At 35.7% G+C, this 26,136-nt stretch overlaps 1 protein-coding gene across 5 annotated transcripts in view; it reads left to right on the plus strand.

The window, feature by feature from the left end:
- Nucleotides 1-26,136, plus strand: part of NUP210L (nucleoporin 210 like) — an 82,134-nt gene that overhangs the window by 33,927 nt on the left and 22,071 nt on the right. Inside the window, exons 13-27 of one of the 5 annotated variants that reach the window (XM_073221211.1) lie at nucleotides 1,185-1,383; nucleotides 3,743-3,888; nucleotides 6,199-6,420; nucleotides 7,485-7,658; nucleotides 14,569-14,761; nucleotides 17,686-17,774; nucleotides 17,990-18,094; nucleotides 18,404-18,505; nucleotides 19,702-19,830; nucleotides 20,193-20,320; nucleotides 20,944-21,076; nucleotides 21,824-21,886; nucleotides 22,259-22,438; nucleotides 22,808-22,888; nucleotides 22,982-23,113. In XM_073221211.1, the coding sequence (XP_073077312.1) occupies nucleotides 1,185-1,383; nucleotides 3,743-3,888; nucleotides 6,199-6,420; nucleotides 7,485-7,658; nucleotides 14,569-14,761; nucleotides 17,686-17,774; nucleotides 17,990-18,094; nucleotides 18,404-18,505; nucleotides 19,702-19,830; nucleotides 20,193-20,320; nucleotides 20,944-21,076; nucleotides 21,824-21,886; nucleotides 22,259-22,438; nucleotides 22,808-22,888; nucleotides 22,982-23,113 (2,076 nt within the window). Of the gene's footprint in view, nucleotides 1-1,184; nucleotides 1,384-3,742; nucleotides 3,889-6,198; nucleotides 6,421-7,484; nucleotides 7,659-14,568; nucleotides 14,762-17,685; nucleotides 17,775-17,971; nucleotides 18,095-18,403; nucleotides 18,506-19,680; nucleotides 19,831-20,192; nucleotides 20,321-20,943; nucleotides 21,077-21,823; nucleotides 21,887-22,258; nucleotides 22,439-22,807; nucleotides 22,889-22,981; nucleotides 23,114-26,136 lie in introns of all 5 variants that reach the window. The other 4 variants (XM_073221207.1, XM_073221209.1, XM_073221208.1 and 1 more) reach the window with 4 other exon arrangements.

Below are 26,136 nucleotides of genomic sequence, written 5' to 3' on the forward strand. Positions count from 1 at the left end.
AGAAATCTGGAGTTATCAGTGTATGGATTGTCACTGAAGCTTTGGAACTGGATAAGATTTCCCAGGAAGAGCTTGTGTTGTATGAGTCACTTTAAGCAACATAGGCAGAGAAAGAAGGCTTAGGAAAAGAAACATAGAAAGTGACAAATAAGACTGTCATAGTCCACCTGGGCCGCTATAGCAAAATAACCATAGACTGGCTGGCTTAGAAACAACAGATATTTATTTCTCATAGTTTTGGAAGCTGGTAAGTCCAAAATCAAGGCACCAGCAGATTTGTAAGGGCTATACCCTCATGACCTAATCACCTCCTAATACCATCACCTTGGGGATTAGGATGTGAACATATGAATTGGGAGGGGGGAACCACAAAAATTCAGGTTATAGCAAAGACAAAATAAAAGATAGTTTAAAAAAGATATCAAGCAAATTCACAGACTCCAAGAAGGGACTAGCGGTTACCAAAGGGGAGGGGTGTGGAAGGGCAGGTGGAGAGGGAGGGAGAAGGGGATTGAGGGGTATTATGTTTAGTACACATGGTGTGAAGGGTCACGGGGAAAACAGTGTAGCACAGAGAAGGCACATAGTGGATCTGTGGCATCTTACTACATTGATGGACAGTGACTGCAATGGGGCATGGGGTGGGGACTTGATAATATGGATAAATGTAGTAACCACATTGTTTTTTCATGTGAAACCTTCATAAGAGTGTATATCAATAATACCTTAATAAAAAATTACTGAAAAAAATAAAGATACCAAGAAAAGGAACTGTACCGTCTCAGAGGTCAGCAAACTTTTCTGTAAAGGGCCAGATAGTAAATATGTTAGTGTTTGTAAGCCACATATAGCCACTGTCTCTTACTTTTTTTTGTCATTTATTTTACAACCCTTGAAAAATGTAAAAACCATTCTTAGCTTATGAAAGCTAAGAAAATTGTGCACTGGCCATAATTTTCCAGATCCTGGCTGTACGCTGTTTGATGCTTTAGAAAGATCACTTGATTAAGGAATAAAACGAGTGACATATTCAGCACCTACCACCCCACACACGTGTTCTATAGTATGTATTTGTATACTAAACATATACATTTTTGTGTATTTAAATATTTAAGTAATGCTGTCTTTTCTCATAAGACTTGCCTAACATAACTTTCTTGAAAGATGAATTTTTTTCCCTTTAGATCTATGTCCTGCAACTGAACAAAATGGAACTGTTACCATTTCATGCTGATGTGGAGATTGGCCAGGTTATAGAAATCCCCATTGCAATGTATCACATAAGCAAGGAGACCAAAGAGGCCATCATGTTTACAGACTGCTCTCATTTATCCTTGGCTCTGAACATGGACAAGCAAGGAGTCTTCACTCTTCACAAAGAAGGTAAGAGGAGGCTTTCTATTTTCTCCTTTTTTGGCCTTTGAATGAAAGGACCAATTATTATCCCAGAAGCTACAAATTATAGTCTCAATTCACATATTACCTTTCTTTACAATACCTTTCTTTATTCTGCTGACTGCCTTGTAGTAGGTGTTTTAATGTAATGTAGAAACAAAGGCACAGAAATCGAATCACGTGCAGCGTCCATTATAGCCACTCCTTCAGCTCCTGTTAAGATCCTCTGTTTCTAGCCTCAAGCTCTCTTCCTCCTCCTTTATATATATGATATATATATATACATACACACACATATATACATCATACCTCTAAGTGGAATGTAGTGCTATTTAATGTATGTATATATTAAGTTTATTTCAAAAAAAGACCTTTTTTCTAATAGAAAAGAATATGAATAAATTATTCATAAAGATCAACATTGTGTCCTGTTATTGAACTTCATATTTGACCCTGATCACCCTGTTTTTTCATCTTTAATAATGACAGCAGTAGCATTTAACATTTACTTAACATTCATTACTTGCTAGGCTCTATTCTGAATACTTTTGATTTATTAACTCAGCTAATTCTCACAATGTTAGGGTCCAGGCTTCCGAGGCTTCCCCAGAGAACAAACTATACAGGCATAGAGATGTAAATTCAAGCAAAGTCTTTATTCAGCTAGCTAGCTGAGGTCCAAGTCAGCCCGATGCAGCGGGTCTCAACAAGGACCTCGAGCACTCAGAGCCAAGGGTTTATATAGCAATTTCAAAGCACTTAACTCATAGCAATTTTCTATAACTATACATTATTCTTGCAAGACATATATCCTGGGGTTAAGCAAGGGCAGGGTAAGACTACTCCTCAATGGTTAGGGAGGTTCTGCACGATAAGCTTGGTATGTAAGATTTACTGACCAAGGTTAGCTGACCAAGGGTCACAGCTGCCCACCACCCGGTGCTCATGATTAACTTGTTTTTCAAGGCCTTACCCAGGCCCAGGGTTTGTTTTTTTTGTTTTTGTTTTTTTTTCCTCTGAGTCACACTCTCAGAAAATGGTTTCTAGGTTTCTAAGATGGCTATGCTTATGCTAATTTACTAATCTTACTAATGCTTAGATTCTACATTTCCCCACTTTCCTTTGACCATTCCAATCATGGAATGTTTGTTTCTTCCTGCTGTGTGAGTGAATGATACTGCGGTCTCAGTATTAGCACCTGAACAGCACTCATTCTTTCCCTAACAAAGGCTATTAGCCGGTTTAAGATACAGGGACCTAAAGTGAGAAGCAGTATAAAAATAAGCAAGGGCCCTGCCAGGGTGGATATCAGGGTTGTAAACCATGGGGATTTAGTAAACTAGGATTCAAATAGCCCTTGGCTGGCCTCTCGCTCTCTCTTCCTTTGATCTGGTCTCTCTCTAAGTTTAGACATTGAATCTCTTACTATTCCGGAATGGTCTGCTGTTAAGGTTTAGCTAAGTTTTATTAGTTCTTTTTCTGACTCTTAATGCTCTCTGCACTCCTTTACAACAATACATCAGTAAGGCCATTAGCTTGGATTTCTCCCTTGCCCTTGCTAATTACACCATATAATATCTCTTTCTTCTCTGTTCTCAGGATATCTCTCCTAATTTTTAGGCCTTCATTATCTCTCACCTAGAATATAACAATATCCTCTTAACTGTTCTTGCCTTTGATAATCATGGCTGCCAGATGGATCTTCACGAAGCTCAACTTCTATATTACTTTCCTTCTCAAAAATTTTGAGAAGCTTTTCATTGCCAGTGGAATAGAGTCGAAACCCTTCTAGTTTAGTATTCAAGGCCCTCCACAATACAACCCATTCTTTTCATAATTTCATACTTTGGCTTCATTTATTAGTCTAGTTAAAACAACTGCTTTAGTTAAAATTTCCCATATATCTCCTTCATATACTTAGTTGTATTATGTTTATGTTTCTATCTTCATTCATTCATTTTTCTTCTACATATCTAAACCTTCCTTGAGCTCTAGTTAGAAGTAATCTTTCTGTTTTCTAGACTTCTATGATGCTAATCATTTTCTACTAATATTCTAATTTATGTAAATATTTACTCTTCCCTTCTAAACTATATATGCCTTGAGGTCAGGATCTTTGCTCATGTTTGTATCCTTGCTGTATATAGAATTGTGTCTTATGTGATATATATCTGTTACTAGAAAGAACAGGTTTTTATGTCAACTTGATATAATAATTGGGGCCTAGTAGTTGAGATTAAGATGGTGTTTAATATGTTAAAATTTTGTATTTAGGAGACTGGTTTCTTTGAGAACTGCCTGCCTGTTCACCTACTGAAGTCATGTTTTTTTATTTGAATATTTACAGGTATGCAAAGACCTGGACCAGCGCATTGTTCCAGTATACACATAGCAGCCAAATCTCTGGGTCATGCTGTGGTAACAGTGAGTGTGACTGAGTATGAAGAGTATTTGGAGAGCAGTGCCACATTTGCTGCCTATGAACCCCTAAAGGTGAGATGCTTCATGGTAAGGAACTGGCATTTCTGTTCACAGAGCCCACTGTGTCCACTCAGGGATTCCTGCTTATCTGTGATCTCTATTTAGATCAGTGATATTCATATTGTCTTTACTTACCACTCTTCCATTCTTAGATCTAGCTCTCTCATCAAACCTGAGTATCCGGTGTTTACTCCCTCATGTTTCTGCCACAGGAATATCTTTGTTAAATCAGCAAGTTTTAGGTATTTCTCTTTCTTTCTTCTTTTTTACTGAGGTATATGTGAAGTACATGAAGCACACTAATCCTAAGGTGTACTATCGAATTTTTACATATGCATATACCTCTGTCAACACTAACCTGAATAAAATATAGAATATTAGTATACCCTTGTTTGAAAAACTGTTAAAGGAAAATTTTCTATTCCTAGAGAGGGAAGTCAATCATATTTTACCCTTTTATATTTATGGATTTTCAGCACAACAGTCATTATTTTGGGTCCTAAGTATTGGCCCGTTATAACTGAAACATGACAGATGGCAGTTCAAAATAAAAGTAGATAGAGCTGGTATGATTTTTACATATTTGATTCCTTCAGGAGCTAAAATTGGTATCTACGAGTCTTTGCTGATAGGTACTTACCAATTTTGACTCGGTGCCTCTTGGGATCAGGAGGCAGCCATAGGAAAAAGTTAACAGTAATGGAAGCAGTAAGGTAAGTTGTTAATTTGTAAAAGGTAACTTGCTCACTAAAATTTGCATTTTAATTTGGCCTCATTACACATTGTACAGGCATAAGTATTATACATATGTTTCAAGCATATTTCATTCGTTCCCTTAGTGGCTGTATCATCCTACTTACCTAGTTAAGTGAAATGCTTGGCTATGGCTTATTGTCATTTCATTAGGTATTTTCTTCCTTGTATTATTATCTTTAGCCTTATTTCATATTTATTGAGGGTCTACAAATCAGATCTCCCCTGAATGAAAACCATCCTTACAGGAAAGAAAGTAAGATTTCCTTTTTCTACCTAGTGCTGTGGCCATACATCTTTCCTTTTGCCTGCTGGAAAAAAAAAAAAAAGACTTACTTCCTAGTTTGTCCTTTCACGTATCAGTCTAATTCAGGGCTGACCAGCTTTGGACTAGGCATCTAAGAAAAAGGAACATTTTCTGTTTTGCTTTCTCAGGGAGGCCATCTGTGAAGCCCCCGGCTAGTTTCACTTCTTCTATTGCAAGTTTGTTTGGCTCTCTGTGCTGTGCCTCTTTGTGACCCTCCTTACATTCTTTACCTACTTCAAATCTGTCTTTCCAAGACTGAGCTCTACTATGGGGTGGTACCTTATTTGGCTTTCTGTTACTATATCCCCACTAAGCCCTCAGTACGTACTTGTTGAATTGAATTATATGCACTCTATTTAAGAGAATAGACGTGCATTGAACGTGGGAATGTTTAATTTTAACAGTATTCAATATTAAATATGATTGACTAGTTCAGGAAAGAAATACTAAAGCATGACTTCTTACATTTTTAGAATGATTGCTTCAACTCTGTACTTCATTTTGTGACTTTGTCACTGTAGTAGACACCGTGTGCCATACAGAAATCATCTACACTTTGAGAATACTTCATTCCCATAAAAGCAGTTTCCTCATCTATAAGTTGGTTACAACTCCTCTGTATACTGGAGTGAATAATTCCCATCTTGACTCTTAGGTGGGGGTTCTTTAATAAATAGGATGAAGTGTATAGATGTAATATTTTTATATTTTTAGGGCAGAAGTTCTTTGATACTTTAATAAAATATTCATTTAAAATGCTTATGCAGTTATTTAATACCTTTTATGTGTACAATGCTGAACTAAATCCCACTGAGGAAGAGAATCTTTTTTTAATTTGGGTACAGTATGTGACACACTCTTCTTTTAAGAAGTTCACATAACTAAAGAGTATAACAAGAATTATTAGACTTAATATATATCAAGCATTTGGCTCATTTAAATAGTCTTAAAGATAGACAAGCATACAAAGAAATGTAGAGATGAATACTATAAGAGTTTAGAGTAGAAATGGTTATGGTCTGGAATGATTAAACCTAAATTAATGGGTAAGGTGACACATGAGATAGGCTAGAATGATGGGTAGGATCTAAATTAATACAGACAGTGAAAAGCATTCCAAGTGAGAGGCATGATGTACATGTCTCTTAATTTGGGGATTAAATCTAATATCATTTCAGCAGAGTCTGATTACCAGTTTTTCATTTTAGAGAACTGTTGAATTCCCTAAGCAATTAGGCATTAATTTCTTTAAATGCCATCAGGCACTAAACCCTGTGGAGGTGGCACTGGTGACATGGCAGTCTGTAAAAGAAATGGTATTTGAAGGGGGCCCTCGTCCATGGATCTTGGAGCCCTCCCGATTCTTTTTGGAGTTAAGCGTGGAGAACACAGAGAAAATTGGAATAACACAAGCCTGGCTGCCAGCTAAGAGAAAACAGAACCAGTACATCTACCGGGTCCTGTGCCTGGATTTAGGGGAACAAGTAAGAAAATGATCTTTTCCTACTGTTTCTTCTAGCAATAGTACTCAAAATGTTTTGTACTTCTAGCCATTCCTTTTCAGATTCTAATGGATTTAGCTTATGCACTGCATAGGAAGATTCTAATTATTAATTAAAGGATTTTTTTAGCCTTACCTTCCTTTATATGTACCCGAAGGTTTTGGTCTGCTCATCTGAGCACTCTAACAATTCACTAATTAGATGGTTCAAGATCTTTTTGTAGTAATGAGTTTATTTCAATCACTTTATCACTGTAATTCATTTCCTTGTCTAGACTAGAGGATATATTTCTCACTTGCAGAGAATTCAAGGAAGGAAAATATAAAGTATCATCTATAGCTTGCAATTTTGAAGAACCAGTTAGATCTATGCTGATAAGAATAAAAATATGATGCCTTTTATCAGTTAAATTAATTTTCATTATTTCTAGAGGTTGTGATGGATCCACCCACAGCCATACCCTGATTCTATCAAAACCAAAGGTTTACAGTTTGACTAGGGTTGAGAATGCAGTGTATGACTATGAAATACAGCCTGACTAACCAGGCCATAAGAATCAAGATTTTAACTTAGTAAGAACTTTACTACAATCAGTTGAGCTTCTTTTTAATATCTCTAGGGGACTTTATTGTGTATATGGCTTAGCTATTAGTAATTTCAGGCCTAATTACTCCCTTTTGAAACTTTCTGAGTTCTTTTTGTTTCCACATTCTGTTACTCATTAGTATTTCCACCAGAGAGTTGAAACACAGATTAACTTTTCCACTTTTTACCAACTGGTAGCAAAAGTTTTGGTGGAATTCAAGACTGAACGAATTGATCAGACTTAGATTTTTTAATGTTCCCTTTGTTTCCAAATTTCTATGATAACCTTTGTTTCCCTTAGCGTAAGTAATTAAGAACTATAATGTCTTTAAGGGATTTGCCTGATTACAGTGTCCAAAGAGTCTCTATAATAGAATTTGAATAATTCTAATGCAGTTAGATTGGCAGAGTTGACATCAAGTGTCTACCCACAATTATTTCTTTCTCGGTGTTTCCTTAAGGTTCTGACATTGCGAATTGGAAATCACCCAGGTGTCCTGAACCCTAGTCCAGCTGTAGAGATTGTGCAGGTACACTTCATATGTGCCCACCCTGCCAGCCTATCAGTAACCCCAGTATACAAGGTGCCATCTGGTGCCCAGCCATGTCCTCTGACACAGCACAACAAACAACTGGTAAGTATTGTGTTTCCCACTAACTTAGCACTTCTGTCTTCCATGCTTTAGAGATAAGTGGTCTGAAATACAGCCTTTGTTTTAATAAAGTTAAAGAAACTTTTATATTTGTTATTCATTCTCTGATATGTGTCTGAGAAGAGGTGATTAAACTAGGTTAGAATTGGCTGTGCTTAGTGACAGTGAGTTATTTACTTTGCTTACTGTAGTTAGGTACATAGTCAGCTTGTAATTATGGCAATAGACAATTGAGATCTCTCTAAATAACATCCAAATCATTTTGCTAATATCCTTCCATACCAAATTTTTTATTGAAAGTAAGTACAGTAATAGAATTCACCTCTGCTCCAAACCACCATGAGCAATAATGACAAGGAACAACGTAGCTAGTAGGTAGACAACAGGGAATGAAAAATAAATGTTTTCTAACCTAGAAACTAGAATTTCAGACTGTATTATAAATTAGGGTGACTATAATTCTAAGCATGGGAGAATAGAAGTCATATTTTAGCCTGTGCAGAACAGAATAATGAATTACTACCATTTTACAGACAACAAAACAGCTTCCTTAGAAGTATGACCTTCCAAAGTCATAAAGTAAGAAAGTAGTACATTCCAAAGTGCATTACTGATTTTTATGCTATACTGCATTTTTAAAATTGAAGTATAGTTGATATATGATAGTATATTGGTTTCAAGTATAGAACACAGTGATTCAACAATTACACACATTATTAAATCCTCATCCCAACTAGTGCGGTTCCTATCTGTCAACATAGCAAGATGTTACAGAACTTTGACAATATTCTTCATGCTGCACTTCCATCCCTGTGACCACTTATATTAAGATCGAGGTTTTCATGCCTCTTTGTCCCCCTCATCCTCCCATTCCCTACTCCATGGTAACCACCAGTCACTTCTCAGTGTCTCTTGAGTCTACTGCTATTTTGTTCATTTTGTTTTGTTTTGTTTTTAGATTCCACATATAAGTGAAATCATATGGTATTTTTCCTTCTCTACCTGGCTTATTTTACTTAGCATAATGCCCTCTATACATATCCATGTTGTCACAGATGGCAGGATTTCTTTCTTTTTTATGGCTGAATAATAATACTCCATTGTGTTTATGTAGTATATCTTCTTTATTCATTCATCTATTCATGGACACTTTGGTTGCTACATTGAATTTTTGTTATAAGAGAACAAAAATATGAGGTGTTACAGGTTAGGAACTCATTTTTTTTTTTGGTATCATTAATCTACAATTACATGAGGAACATTATGTTTACTAGACTCCTCCCTTCACCAAGTCCCCCCAGCAAACCCCATTACAGTCACTGTCCATCAACATAGTAAGATGCTATAGAATCACTACTTGTCTTCTCTGTGTTGGACAGCCCTCCCCAAGCCCCCCCCACATTATAAATGCTAATCATAATGCCCCCTTTCTTTTTTCCCTCCCCTTATCCCTCCCTTCTCACCCATCCTCCACAGTCCCTTTCCCTTTGGTAACTGTTAGTCCATTCTTGGGTTCTGTGAGTCTGCTGCTGTTTTGCTCCTTCAGTTTTTTTCTTTGTTCTTATACTCCACATATGAGTGAAATCATTTGGTACTTATCTTTCCCCACCTGTCTTATTTCACTGAGCATAATATCCTCTAGCTCCATCCATGCTGTTGCAAATGGTAGGATTTGTTTTCTTCTTATGGCTGAATGATATTCCATTGTGTATATGTACCACATCTTCTTTATCCATTCATCTACTGATGGACACTTAGGTTGCTTCCATTTCTTGGCTATTGTAAATAGTGCTGTGATAAACATAAGGGTGCATTTGTCTTTTTCAAATTGGGCTGCTGCATTTTTAGGGTAAATTCCTAGAAGTGGAATTCCTGGGTCAAATGGTATGTCTATTTTGAGCTTTTTGAGAAACCTCTATACTGCTTTCCACAATGATTGAACTAGTTTACATTCCCACCAGCAGTGTAGGAGGGTTCCCCTTTCTCCACAACCTCACCAACATTTGTTGTTGTTTGTCTTTTGGATGGTGTCTGTCCTTACTGGTGTGAGGTGATATCTCATTGTGGTGTTAATTTGCATTTCTCTGATGAATAGCGATGTGGAGCATCTTTTGTTTCTGTTGGCCATCTGAATTTCTTCTTTAGAGAACTGTCTGTTCAGCTCCTCTGCCCATTTTTTAATTGGATTATTTGCTTTTTGTTTGTTGAGGTGTGTGAGCTCTTTATATATTTAGAATGTCAACCCTTTATTGGATCTGTCATTTATGAATATATTCTCCCATACTTTAGGATGCCTTTTTGTTCTCTTGGTGGTGTCCTTTGCTGTACAGAAGCTTTTCAGCTTGATATAGTCCCACTTGTTCATTTTTGCTTTTGTTTCCCTTGCCCAGGGAGATATGTTCATGAAGAAGTCACTCATGTTTATGTCCAAGAGATTTTTGCCTATGTTTTTTTCTAAGAGTTTTATGGTTTCATGACTTACATTCAGGTCTTCAGTCCATTTCGAATTTACTTTTGTGTATGGGGTTAGACAGTGATCCAGTTTCATTCTCCTACACATAGCTGTTCAGTTTTGCCAGCACCATGTGTTGAAGAGACTGTCATTTCCCCATTGTATGTCCATGGCTCCTTTATCATATATTAATTGACCATATATGTTTAGGTTAATGTCTGGAGTCTCTATTCTGTTCCACTGGTCTGTGGCTCTGTTCTTTTGCCAGTACCAAATTGTCTTGATTACTGTGGCTTTGTACTGTGGCTTTGTATATGTGGTTCCATATGAGGTTTAAAACTATTTGAGGAACTCATTCTTCTTAAGGTGAGTTACATTTTTTTTTTTGCTTGAACACTTTATTTTTTAAGTTAAGAAACTGAGGCTTAAAGTATTTAATGGATTTTAACAGAGTAAAAGAACAAATTTGTTTTAGAGCCAAAACTACAAAGAAGGTTTCCTACTAAACTGCTAAACTCATTTTTCTCTACATTCCTCCAGTATTTTTTTTTTTGAGAGGGCATCTCTCATATTTATTGATCAAATGGTTGTTAACAACAATAAAATTCTGTATAGGGGACTCAATGCACAGTCATTAATCAACCCCAAGCCTATATCTCAACAGTCTCCAATCTTCTGAAGCATAACAAACAAGTTCTTACAGAGTCACATTTTTTTTAAAAAGCTTTTGGTCTGTTTATCTGAGAATTCTAACAGTTCACTAACTAAATGGTTCAAGATCTCTGTGTAATAATGAGTTTATTTTAATCACTTTTTAATTCATTTCCTTGAATTAAAAATTCTTTTTTAATATCTTGATTACTATAATTCTGTAGTAAGTTTTGAAATTGGTAGGTGTGTGTCTTCCAACTCTTCTTTTATAAGATTGTTTTGATTATTTGAAGTCCTTTCCATATGAATTTCCATATGATTTTGGAGCAGAATAAAAGTTATTGCTGTAATGACATTGCCATTCAGTGTCATTTTTTTTTCATGGAAATAATTTAAATTTATAGAAAATTTGTAAGTAAAGTATAACTTTTTTCCTGGAATCACTTAAATTACAGACATGATTCTCCATACTTTAGCATTTTATTTCTTTTTTTGTAACTGAGTGTAATTTACGTACCATAAAATTACCCTTTTAAAAATGTACAAGTCAAAGTTGTGCAACTACCACCTCTAACTCCAGAACATTTTCATTTCCCCCCAAAAAGCACCACATCCAGTAGCATTCACTCCCCATTCCCCTACCCCAACTTGGAAACCACAAGTGCACTTTCTATGGATTTGCCTATTCTGGACATTTCATATAAATGGAATCATACAATATGTGGCCTTTGCACCTAGCTTTTTTCATTTAGCATATTTTCAAGATTCATCTATGTTGTAGCATGAGTCAACACTGCATTATTTTTCAGTGGCTGAATAATATTCCATTGTATAGGTATGCTATATTTTGTTTATTCATTTATCAGTTGATGGATATATGGGTGTTTCCCACTTATTGGCTATTTTGAATAATGCTGCCATGAACATTGATGTACAAATTTGTATGAACTTATGTTTTTCAATTCTCTTGAGGTTATATCTAGGAGTAGAACTGCTTGGCATATAGTAACTCTATGTTTCGCCTTTTGAAGACCTGCCAGCTTTTTTCCAAAGCAGCTACACCATTTTATATTTCCATTAGCAATGTATGAATTCCAGTTTCTCCATATCCTTGCTAACACTTGTTATTGTTTGTCATTTTGATTATAGCCTTCCTAGTAGGTGAGAACTGGAATCTCATGATGGTTTTGATTTCCATTTCCCAATGGCTAATGATGTTGTGTACCTTTTCATATGTTTATTGTCTATTTGAATATTTTCTTTGGAGAAATGTCTGTTCAGGTCTCCTGTCAAATTTTTGAATTATTGGTCTTTTTATTATTATGTTGTACAAGTTCCTCATATATATGAAATACAAGTCTCTTTTTGGATATATGATTTGCAAAAATTTTCTCCTATCTTACAGGTTGTCTTTCACTTTCTTAATGGCATCTTTTGAAACACAGAAGTTTTTATTTAATAATGTCTAATTTATAAAATTTTTGTTGGTGGTTGGACTTTTGATGTCATATCTTAGAAACCATTGCCTAATCCAAGAGCACTAATATTTATACCTTTGACTTCTAAAAGTTTTACATTTCTAGTGTTTACATTTAGGCCTCTAATCCATTTTGAGTTAATTTTTGTTTACAGTGTGAGGTTGGAGTTCAACTTCATTCTTTGACATGTGGATATCTAGCTGATTCAGCACCATTTGTTAAAAAGATTATTCCTTCTCCTTTGAATTGTCTTTGCACTTTTATTGAAAATCTGTTTACCATAAATGTGAAGATTTATTTCTGGACTCTCACATTTATTCCATTAATCTAAACATCTGTCCTCATGTTAGTACCACACTATTTTGATTTAGCTTTGTAGTAAGTTTTGAAATTGGAAAGTGTGTGTCTTCCAACTCTTCTTTTTCAAGACTGTTTTGGCTATTTGGAGTCCTTTCATTTCCATATGAATTTTTGGATCATCTTATCAATTTCTGCAAAGAAACTAGCAGGGATTTTGATAGGGATTGCATTGAATCTGCAGGTCAGTTTGGCCATCATAACACATTTTCCATCTTAACAATATTGTATATTCTGATTCATGAACATGGGTCTACTAGCAACAAATTCTGCTTTTGTTAGATCCAGGAATATCTTAATGTCTCCTTCATTTTTGAAGGATTATTGTGATTAGTATAGAATTCTTGGTTGTTAGTCGTTTTCTTTCATCATTGGCTTCCATCGTTCCTGATAAGAAATTAGCTATCAGTCCCATGGAGGATCCCTTGTAACGATGAGTCCCTTCTCTCTGCTTTATGATTATGTCTTAATCTCTGACTTTGGACAGTTTGCTTAAGATGTCTCTAGATGCAAATTTCTTTGAATTTTACCTACTGGAGTTCTTTGAGTTTCTTGGCTGTTTAATGTTTTTCATCAAATTTGGGAATGTTTCAGCCATTATTTTTTCAAATATTCTTTATTCCTCTTTTTTCTCTCTCTTCTCTCCTTCTAGGACTCCCATTTTGCATATATTGACACACTTGATGGAGTCCTAGGGTGTCTGACTATTTTTCTTTATTCTTTTTTCTTTCTGTTATTAGTCTAAATAACCTCAATTGATCTTCCTTCAAGTTTTCTTATTCTTTCCTCTTCCTGTTCAAATCTGCTGTTGTCCTCTAGTGATTTTTTCATTTCAATTATTGTACCTGTCAACTTCAGAATTTTTTGGCTTCTTTTTGTAACTTCTCTTTATTGATACTCTCTGTATGACAGAACATCATGTTTATACTTTCCTTTATTTATTTATTTTTTTAAAACTTTCCTTTAGTTATTTAAACATACATAGAATTCTTTAGTTCTTTGAACAAAATAGTTGATTAAAAGTCTTTATCTGCTAAGTCCAATGTCTAGACATCCTCAGGGACTGTTTTTGTTTACTTTTTTTTTCTGTATATGGGCTATATCTTATTTCTTTGCATTCAAATAATTTTTTGTTGAAAACTTGACATTTTAAATAACATAGCATAGCAACCTAAAATCAGATTCTTCCACTCACTAGATTTTGTGATTGTTACTGTTTTTTTTTTGTGTGTGTGTGATGGTGGGAGCTCTTTGTTTAGTGACTTTCCTAAACTAGTTCTGTAATATCTGTATTCTTTGTCCTCTGTGGTCACTAAAGTCTCTGCTTAGTTAGCTTTGTGGTCAGCTAATGATTGGACATAAATTCCCTTAAATTCCGGGTATTTGGGAGGAATTATGTTGAATTTATGAACAAACTCAGAACAACTGAAACTTTTATAATGTTGAGTCATCCTGGTCATCTTGTCCAAGAACATATGTATATATCAAGATCAAATCTAGATAAAAAATAGAAAACAGGTATAAAGGTATTTTGGGGAATATTTGGGGAAATTGAAATATTAACTGTATATTAGATGACATTGAATTAATGTTAATACTCTTGTGATGTAATATTGTTTTTGTTAGGAGAATGTTCTCATTCTTAGGAAATGCATGCTGAAATATTTACATGTGTCATGAAAAGTGTCATGATGCCTATATCTTTTGGCAAACACACACACACACACACACACACACAGGATGGGAAAGTAGAGGGAGAGATGGAGAAAGCAGATGGTGAATCCAGATGAAGTATGTATAGGTATTCATTATACTACTCTTTCAACATATTTGTAAGTTTGAAAATTGTCAAAGAAAAAAGATTGGGAGAAAACACAATACCTTGATTCAGGGATATCTTACCACCTGTTAAGCTATTGGTTCTTTTCTTTTCTTTCTTTTTATTTTAATTTAGATTCCTGTATCAAGCCTGAGGGACACAGTCCTGGAACTGGCCGTATTTGATCAACACAGGAGAAAGTTTGATAATTTCAGTTCACTAATTCTAGAATGGAAATCCTCAAATGAAACACTAGCTCACTTTGAAGATTATAAATCAGTGGAGATGGTAGCAAAGGATGATGGCAGTGGGCAGACCTGGCTACATGGTATCGTGAAAATACACAAATCCTTTCATATACCTGCTAAATAGCTCGGCACTAAGTATTTCCTTATGGGGTGATGGTTTATATCAGATTTTTTCATATCTCACCTTTCATTTATGAACTTTGTAGTTTTAGAAAATGTGAAATTTCCTTGTTTGCAAAGCTAGGGTAAAGGATCCAACATTACTCATAAGGATATAAAATTAAATTAATTTTAAATTATTCTTTCCTTTTTTTAAATTGAAACAGTTGATGTATAGTCTTATATTGATTTCAAGTATACAACAGAATGGTTCAACAGTTTCCCATATTATTAAATCTTCCTCCCACCACTAGTGCAATTACTATCTGCCAACCTAGGAAGATGTTACAGAATCATTGGCTATATTCTTTATCCTGTACTACCATCCCCATGACCAATTTATATTATGATTTAGAATTTTTGTGCCCTTTATCTCCATCATCCCCTCCACCCACCCACCCCAACCCTTCCCACCATGGTAACCACCAGTCATTCCCCAATGTCTATGAGTCTTCTGCTATTTTGTTCATTTTGTTTTGTTTTGCATTTATATTCCATAAATAAGTGAAATCATGTGGTATTTGTCTTTCTCTACCTGGCTTATTTCACCTACCATAATACCCTCTGGGTCCATCCATGTTGTCACAAATGGCAGAGAAGGCTGCCCTAAGAAATCATTTATGCTGAGTCCTGAAGAGATGGCAGAAAGAGAAAATAGAATGAGCTGAATAATTAGAGTGAGACTAACTTAGAGAGGGGGCAAGAGGCACTAGCTGAGGTTCTGAAAGGGCAACAAGCCCTCTTGAGCAATCCCCATTGAGCCTCTGTTTGTATCTCATTTGCTGATGTCCCATTCGCAAAATCAAGCCGCCTGGCCAAAACCAGAGTCAAGGTCAGTGAGGACTACTCAAGAGCATGGATACCAGCAGGCATGATTCATTGCAGGCCATTCATATAATAATTTACCACAAATCAATCCCAAAGGTGAAGAAGAAACTTGTATAAAGTGTAGCTTTTAAGTTTCTGGCATGAGCATTTGGATAGATAGTTTAACCATTCAATAGAATAAGGAACATTACAGAAAGAGAAATAAGATTTAACCTTTTCCTTACCCACAGGGAGCTTATACTCAGACAAGTTTATGAGTTTAGCTAGAGAACATGGCAACATAATACTGGTATGTATATAATAGTATAATACCAGTAGTTTTATACAGTTAGTATAAAACATGGTAGAGAAGTAAGAGATACTCCCCTCTAACAACCAATCACCAAACACCATTAGTGTTATCTTCTAATTTTTTTTTAGTTTCATCCCTTCCTCTCTAACACCATCACTAATGTCCTCATCACCCCTATTCTGCATTACCACAGAAGCCTCCTAACTGATCTCATTGTGTCTCTGCTATTCTCTAACTCATCCTCCACACTACTGTTCGAAATGATCTTTCTAAAATACAAATCTGGATCTCTTTCTTAAAATTCTCTTTCTTAAAATTCTGTTTAAGGAGCTCTTATGATAATGCCAGGCACCACACTAAGTAATTTATATACATTTTCTCATATAATCCTCATTAACAACAAGAGACTGACATTATTATCCCAAATATGTAAGTTTACTGATTCATCAAACATTTAGTGAGTTCTTACTTTATTCAAGGTACAGTTTTAGGCTCTGAGATTACAACATAAATAGATGAAGCAGCAAGCTCTCTGACATCAAGGACTATACTCTTAACCACTGACTATACTGTCACCATACTGTCTTCAGGAACCCCCCATGTTTTTCAGGATAAAACTCATGTTGCAGCTTAACATACCAACACCTGCCTGCTTCTTTGGCTTCACCTCCTATTGCCACCCACATATACCCTACATTTTTCTCACACTTAACAACTTTAGATACTTTTACCATGGCAAGGCTTATCATACCGCTTTCCTTTACATATGTTGTTATGTTCTCTTTTCTTGCATCTTCACTGGGCTGAAATCTTTCCCTAGTAATCTGGGAGTTTTCTGTCCCTGCATATTCCCAATATAAGGAAAGTATCCCTTATGTGTAGTCTTATATACTCTGTATACATGTGCTCTGTACCTCCTTCTGTAATAACTTACCACAGCATGTATTGCAGTGGTTGGTTTACCTCTTAGTTACCATACTAAGCTGTGGGCTTCTTTGAAGGCAAATTATTGTGTTTTCTCCTTCATCTCTGTATCCTAATTACCTGACCCTCAATATCTTTGTGGAACAAATGAATGAATGGGTGTAACATCATGAGAAAATGTTCCACAGATTTAGGCATTATCGTAATGGGTTGAGGATAAAGTAAGAATTGACCTAAGAAAGTGGCAGATTCATGTTAGTTAAATTTTGAAATGAAAGAAAGAAAAAAGAATGAATGGATATGGAAGGCTCCAAATTCTAGTTATAATGAGTCTGAATTGCTCCAATTAGGAATGGTTAGCCATTTCAAATTTTTGGTAAGGGACTAACATGACATTTACATGTACAAAACAGTTGAGAAGAGTGAAGAGTCCCAAATGATTATTATTTTTCACTCCCATTTTTAAATGAAACAAAAATTTCCCCATATAATTGTGAGTTTGTTTTTGGACTCATAAACCATCAGAGCTGGAAGAAAGTTTGGGTTTTGCCTGGCTCTATTCCTCATTTAATAAAGATACTGAGAAATAAAGTGGTTGCCCATGGTCACATAGGAATATAGTGGCAGTCAGCACAAAAACCCAGTTTTCTGTTCTTGTGTATTTCCCAAATCAGTGGGGTTTTTTTTCCCTGCAATAAAGCATCATTTGGAAAAAAGGAAGGCAGAATTTGGTTTTCTGGAGACATTTTTGTATTTTATATGTTATTGTTTCTCATAGGGTATTTTTCTGTATATCTCTAGGTCATCAGATCCTAAAAGTACATCAGTTAAAAGGGACTGTACTCATTGGAGTCAATTTTGTGGACTATTCAGAGAAGAGAAGTCCAAAGGTAAGTGGAGATTGTTATATAAGAAACATAAATTAAATAACTGAAATTTAAGGCTCTTTTTTAAATGTCATTTATAACTGATATTAATCTGAGAACTATGCACCTCTATGATTCTGTTATCTTTGGCACTTGAAAGAGTGCTAGGATCTTCTCTCACTCAGCTGAGGAACTGAAAGTCTATATAATCACCTTTGCAGTTCTTACTACATTTTCAGGAACTTTTCGACCTGCCCAGATCTGCACGGGTGGAGCTGCTCCTGGTGGATGATGTAACTGTATTGCCTAAGAATGCCACCATCTATAATCACCCTGATGTGAAGGTAGAAGCTGTATGGGTCTAGTTCAATAGAATCATATTGCAGGGGAAAGTATTAGCTTATTAAAATGAATAGTATAACAATGTAAAAGCTCACTTATGTGTTGAATATCACTGATACACACATATAATGCATATATAATAATAACTACAATATCATAATGGGTTATACTTTAATAATCATGTTTTGTCTTTGGTCCACTGGCCTTAATTGATAATCTCATATTCTTTCTTCAGTAGATAGAAATTTATTTTCTTTGAATTATTTATAAACTGAAGTGAATGGAATATTGTTTGTCTGATTTTTCCATAGGAAATATTTAGCCTTGTGGAAGGGTCTGGTTATTTTTTAGTCAACAGCAGTGAGCAGGACATTGTCACAATCACTTACATGGAAGCAGAAAGCTCTGTCCAGGTGAGTTCTAGAGATATTCCTAGATTGATGAGCTCAGATCTAAGTTCCTTCTTAGAAGAATGATAGGAAAAATTCCACTGCATGTCTTAAACTTGTTACAAAAGTAACATTTGCCTTTTTTCTTTTTTTAACCTACATAGATTCTTTGTTTTTATTAAGGTATCATTGATATATACTCTTATGAAGGTTTCACAAGAAAAACAATGTGGTTACAACATTCACCGTATTATCAAGTCCCCCTGCATACCCCATTGCAGTCACTGTCCATCAGTATAGTAATATGCCACAGAGTCCCTACTTGTCTTCTCTGTGCTAGGCTGTCTTCCCTGTGACCCCACACACACCACCTACATAGATTCTTCAACCAAATACAAGGGGTGGTTTTTCTTTTCTGCAACTAGTGACCATACTGGGCAATTTTTCTGGCTGAACTGAGACAATGTAGGGACATCTAATTATAAGATTTCCATTATTAAAAGAAGGTTCATTTCTATAAATTTCAAAACACAGAACTATGTGGATGTTTAGATGTACTTTCAACTTTATAACCCAAGTATATGGTGTTTTCATCAACTAGAATATGACAACTCAAAACATTAAGCTATCTCCATAGTCAACAGGCCAAGGGATTTGCCTTTAGTTGACCTGTGGTATTAAAAATGATATGTTACAATAACATATGTATATATTTCCTTTACTTCTAAGAACTCAAAAGAGTTTAATTACTTTAGTCATAATGTTTGTTTTTAAAGGGGGATATTGAGGCATTATGAAAAAACATGCTGTTGGGCCGGGGCTCTAGTATAAGAAGGAAAACAAAGTATGGGTCCTCCCAGGGCTTTCTCCCTCTACTGTCTAGTTTAAAATAAACAGACTGAGTTTTGCTCATGAAATTCTTTCCCCGTACATAATTTAGAAGCTGGATATGTATGTTGGATTCTGCTTGAATTCAATCATCTTAAACTCTGTTCTTTATCAGTTTAATATTTGGTAAGGGCACATATTTCACAATTAACTGAAGCATCACATTAAGGATACATACTGTGCTATGCCTGAGACATGTAAATGTGACCTCTCAGAGTTCCCATCAAAAGGAAGGAAGTTATTTGTTCCTTTTTGTGTGAAAATAATGGCTATGATTATTATGCTTGGAGTGTGTTTGCTTCTTTACCTAGCTACCACCTTCCTCCTTCCAGTTGGTTCCAGTACAGCCTGGATTTCTCACCTTGGAGGTCTATGATCTGTGCTTGGCTTTCTTGGGTCCAGCAATGGCCCACCTCAGAGTGTCAGATATACTAGAGCTGGAACTTGATCTGATTGATAAGGTGGGAGATGTTTACTTTACCTCGTAAATGAAGCAGGCCTCATTCTCACTCTAGCATCACTTAATATAGTCTCTGCTCAACTTCCGGGTGTGTGCAGCAGAACCTTTGATGTTAATGGAAATACCTGTCCCTAAGGAATAACATTCCAACATTAAACATGATGAGGATAAATAGAGTATGAAAGAACAACCTCAAATAGTACACTTAGATTAGGCTTATTTAATCAAAGACTGACCAGGAACATTTAGCCTGAACAAAAAAGAACTATGCACCTCTATGAGTTAGATTGCCCTCTAAAAATCAGATTGTCCTTGGTGAATGAGACACCTCTACTAAAATTACCCTTTTATTTAAACTACTAGGTTGAAATAGGTAAAACTGTACTAGTAACTGTAAGGGTTCTTGACTCTTCCAAACGCCCATTCCGAAATAAATACTTCAGAAACATGGACCTCAAACTGCAGGTGGCTTCTGCCATTGTCACCCTGACGTGAGTACCATTTCAGTACTTCTCCCTGTGCTTAATGTCACGCAATCTCCCTCCTGGTAGCCTGCTCAGCTCTGCCCTCCGTTATATCAGTGTTTTTTCCTTCCTTTTTTGTCCCAGTAATTAACAGTAACTTACCATATTCTCTTCCCATATTTAGCTCCCTACAAAATACCCTTTCCAGGTCCTCAGATGTCTTGTTTGGGGGCTAAAATCATGTGTCTCATTAATATTTCCACTTCATGAAACTTCTCCTTGGATGATATCCTTTGGGGGTGCTTCAAGCTAAAAGACCTTTCAAAGTCTCTTTAGAGGCAGAGCTACTGGTATTCCCCTTGGAAAAAGAGGAAATAACAGCACTTCCAATGCAGTTTAATATTTGCAATTTTGTTAGTCTTATGTTTATATTGCCCTTATTCCTTTGGAGCTCTGTAACACATTTTTGGCCTTCAGGAGCTTCCTGCGATTGCCAGGAATTTTGTCTTGACTCTGGCAATTTATTTTCTGGCAGTTCCTTTTAACTAGAGTTAAGATGAACTGAAAATGTTAAGCATCTTAGGAAGATGCATAACTGGCCACTCTTAAAACGAAGTCTTCTTTCCTTAAAAACACATGGGTCTTTGCAGGCTGATGGAGGAACAAGACGAATACTCTGAAAATCATATCCTTCAAGCTGCCACTGTTGGGCAAACCACACTTGTGGCTACTGCCAGGGACAAGATGGGGAGAAAAGTCACATCAGCGCCTCAGCAAATTGAAGTAAGGAAGTAATCTCATTCAAAATTCATACTTCATTTTACTTTGCATTATTTATCTTTCTCTGTTGAGTTTACACAAGTTGAAAATAATTTGAAAAAAATTAAACTTATCTGACTCTTGCAACAATATGTAATTTGGTTTTGGTTTTGGTTTTGGTTTTTCTTTATAAAAATAATATACTTCTTGTAGAAAATTTGGAAAGCACAAAAAAATATAAAGATGCAGAATGAAAATCATTCTGTAATTCTACTACTTAGAGGCAACCATTATTAATATTTCAGTGTATTTCCTTCATTTTTTTCCCTAGGCTTATTTTAACATGGATGAATCACACTGTTCTTTTCATCTTAGTCTTGTATCAAAATTATTTTTATATGTTATTAAAAGCTAATTGTTGGCCATGTGTTGGTGATTGTTGAAACTGGGTAATAGATACCTGAGAGTTAATTATTGTGTCCCCCTCCCTTTATATGTTTGTAAAAAAGAAAGGTAATTGTAAACATAATTTTAATGGTCATTTTTGTTCCAATGAGTGGATATATATTTTTAAGCATTCTCATGTAATTTATAATTTTTTGCTATTACAAATAAACTTTGTATTTATGACTCAAATTAAATACATGTCTTTATGTGTATAACTTCATTACACATAATTAGGATTTTTTTCCTTAGAATAAGCGGTGTGATCATTTGTTATGAAATTGACTCTAGTTACTCACAGTTGTCCTTTTGTTTTTCTCCTGCAAGGTGTTTCCTCCATTCAGACTTATTCCAAAGAAAATGACACTGATTCCAACGAACATGATGCAGGTGATCTTAAAGACAAAAAATAAGATTTGTGCTTTCTCCTCATCCCACCTCTGTCCCTCCCCAAGACACACACACACACAATCACTTCCTATTGACCTCCTCTTGTCTACTCCCAACCAAGTACACCAGAATCTGATAGAGAAGAAAATTAGTATTTTCTCTGTCCCATATTGAACATGATCTGAACTATCTCTTGGAATCCGATTGATCATTTGTAGCACTTCCATTTCTTCTGCATTTGAGTCATTGTGGGATATGCCTAGTAGGAAGTGGGGAGCAATAAAGAAGTCAAGTTATTTGGACAAAATGTTGAGAAAAGAGATGTGACCTCCCTCCATGTTCTAGGCATTCACTGGTATGTTTAAATTTCAGGTAATGTCTGAAGGTGGCCCCCAGCCCCAATCTATCATTCAATTCTCCATCAGTAACCAGACTGTAGCTGCTGTTAATAGGAGGGGGCAAGTTACAGGGAAGGTGGTTGGCACAGCTGTGGTCCATGGCACCATCCAGACAGTAAATGAAGATACTGGCAAAATCATTGTGTTTTCCCAGGTATTGGTTCTCTGTTCTGCTCTGTTTCTACTCTTCCATCTGGGAACCATACTGGGTGATGGGAGAGGGGGAAGTGGTGGAAGAAGGGTATCAATAGCCCAGGAAAACCCTTTTAGTCCCTCACTTGGCATTCTCTTAACCAGGCATGGAAATATGTAATCTTTAGTGAAAAATCCACAGTATTTGGCATTGTTATAGGACATAGTGTTGTCCTTAAGGAATTAAGGAACCAAAAACAATTGTATCTATGGCACAATTTTTTCATTTAATGCCCCAAACAACAAAAAACAAACTAGTTATCATAAACATCTCTGTCTACCCATAGTCACTCCCGCTTAGCCTAAGCTTACTCTCTACCCTGTTGAGCAGGATGAAGTGCAGATCGAAGTTGTTCAGCTAAGGGCTGTTAGGATCCTTGTAGCTACAACTCGACTCATCACAGGTACTGAGGTCAGTAGAGTATGATGGCTCTATTCTGGGTTCATTATTCTGTTAAGGTCAGCTGGGCAGGAGATATAACACAAAACCACTGTTTCTTTTCAGATGCCAGTTTATGTCATGGGAGTGACCAGTACCCAGACCCCTTTCTCCTTTAGCAGTGCCAACCCTGGGCTCACATTCCACTGGTCCATGAGCAAAAGGGATGTATTGGATCTAGTGCCCAGGCATTCAGAGGTATGAATTTATCTGTTTATTATATTACCTCAGGGATCTTGATATTAAATTTATTTCACTTCATAATGTTTTAGACTGACTCACTTTGTAAACTACACAGTATTGTTACTTACCTAATTTTCCTATTGTTCTGTGAAATTTAAAAACCTGAAAATCATATGAAGAATCCAAATTTTAGTATTTAGATAATGCTATATAATTTTAATATATTTTGCTGGAAAGAGCTCTCAAAAAAAATGTTTTCTTTAATATTGTGTAATTTTTTTGTGAGCAAATAACTGTTACATTAGTAATTATGAATATAAAGTAAATATACAAAGAGTTTAAATATGTGACATAATCTTTTAACATGTTCAAACACAATTATATCAATAATACATTTCTGCTGCATGGGCAGTTGAAATTAAGCATAAGAGAGGTGGATGCTCAACACATTCCTGAGGCTGTGCTTCTGGAAACTGGGGAAGAACTGGATTTCCACTGTGAGCATGTAGCGTGCCATGGTGCCATGAGGCTAGTGTGGGCCACCAATTGGAAGTTGACTGAGTGTCTTATATCAGTGGCAAATTTAAAAAGAATGGTATTTGTCACCACAGAAAATACAAAGGATTATAAGAGATTACTGTGAAAAATTACACACCAACAAACTAGACAACATAAAGGAAATGGATATATTCCTAGAAATAAACATTCTTCCATGACTGAATCAGGATGAAATAAAGAATCTGAATAGACTGATCATTAGTAATGAAATTGAACCAGTAATCAAAAAACCCCCAGCAAACAAAAGTCCAGAACCAGATGGCTTCACAGGTAAACTCTTCCAAACATTTAAAGAAGAGTTAATGGCTACCTTTCTCAAACCATTCCAAAACCTGGACAAAGCACTTCCACATTCATTCTACAAGGCCAACATTACAGTGATATCAAAACCAGACAAAGATACTACAAAAAAAGAAAATGAAAGGCAATGTTCCTAATGAACGTAGATACAAAATCCTCAACAAAATATTAGCAAACTAACTTCAATACATTAAAAGGATCATTCACCAGGGACTTATTCCAAGATGCGAGGGTGGTATCAATATTTACTAATCAATCAATATGATATACCACATTAACAAAAGAAAGGATAAAAATCATATGACCATCTCAACAGATGCAGAAAAAAACATTTGACAAAACTCAACATCCATTCATGATAAAAACTCTCACCAAAGTGGGTATAGAGGGAACACACCACAACATAATAAAGCCACAAATGACAAACTCAAGTCAACAACATATCAACAGTGAAAAGCTGAAATCTTTTCCTGTAAGATCAAGAATAAGACAAGCAAGTAGCACTCCTGCTACTTTTATTCAACATAGTACTGGAAGTCCTAGCCACAGCAATTCAGACAAGAAAAAAAAAGAAGGCATCCAGAATGGTCATTATTTGCAGATGTCATGACACTATATATAGAAAGCCCTAGAGACTCCACCTAAAGACTATTAGAAATAATAAATGAATTCAGTAAAGTCATAGGATACAAATTTAACATACAGAAATTTGTTGCATTTCTATACACTGATAATGAACTAGCAGAAAGAGAAATTGAAAAAACAATCCCATTTACAATTGCATCAGAAAGAATAAAATAACTAGGAATAAATTTTAAAAGGAGGTGAAAGACCTCTACTCTGAAAACTGTAAGACATTGATGAAAGACATTGAAAATGACACAAATAAATGGGAAGATGTATCATGCTTAGGGACTGTAAGAATTAATCTTGTTAAAACATCCATGCTACTCAAAGCAATCTACAGATTTGGTGCAGTCCCTAGCAAAATACCAATAGCATTTTTCACAGAACTAGAACAAAGAATGCCAAAATTTGTATGGAACCACAAAGGACCCCAGAGAGCAAAAGCAATCTTGAAAAAGAACAAAGCTGGAGGTATAATACTCCTAGATTTCAAACTGTACTACAAAGCTATAGTAATCAAAACAGAATGAGACTGGAGCAAAAATAGATCCATAGACCAATGGTGCAGTATAAGGAGCTCAGAAATAAAACCACACTCATATGGTCAATTAATCTACGACAAAAGAGGCAAGAATATGTGGAAAGACAGGCTCTTCAGTAAATGGCATTGGGAAAACTGGACAGCTACATGCAATGAATGAATGTAGAATAAAACCAGATCACTCTCTTATACCATATACATCAAAATGGATTAATACCTAAATATAAAACCCCAATCATAAGAAAACTCCAAAAAAGACAACATAGGCAGTAAACTATTGGAACAGTCTTAGTAATATTTTTCTGGATCTGTCTCCTCAGGCAAGAGCAACAAAAGCAAAAAATAGCAAAAAATAAACAATTGGAAATTGTTTTAAACAGTGAAGAAAATCGCAGTATCCTCACAGACTCTGAGAAGTGACTGATGGTTATGGGAGAGGGGTTGGGGTGGCTAACAGGGGAGGGTGAGGGGGATAAAGGGGCACAAAAATTCTCAATCGTAATACAAGTTGGTCACTGGGGTAGTAGTACAGCATGGAGAATATAGTCATTGATTCTGTAACGTCTTTCTATATTAACATAATAAATGCACTAGTGGGGGTGAGGATTTAATAATGTGGGTAACTGTTGAACCACTGTGTTGTATACTTGAAACCAATATAAGATTGAACATCAATAATACTTCAAGAAAAATAAAACCGTGAAGGAAACCACAAAATGAAAAGGCAACTTACTGGAGGGGAGAATATATTTTGATAAGGGGCTAATATCAAAAATATATAAAGAACTTGTACAACTCAACACAAACATTAAAGCCCCACAAATAATCCAATTTTAAAAATTGGCAGAGTTCCTGAATAGACATTTTCCAGAGAAGACGTACAGATGGCCAGCAGACACATGCAAAGATGTTTAACATCACTAATCATCAGAGAAATGCAAATGAAAACCACATGAGGTAGCACCTCACAACAGTGAGAATGTCTAATATCAACAAGACAAGAAATAACAAG

This window comes from Manis javanica, chromosome 14 (assembly GCF_040802235.1).
Source record: "Manis javanica isolate MJ-LG chromosome 14, MJ_LKY, whole genome shotgun sequence".
Classification (NCBI taxonomy): Eukaryota; Metazoa; Chordata; class Mammalia; order Pholidota; family Manidae; genus Manis; species Manis javanica.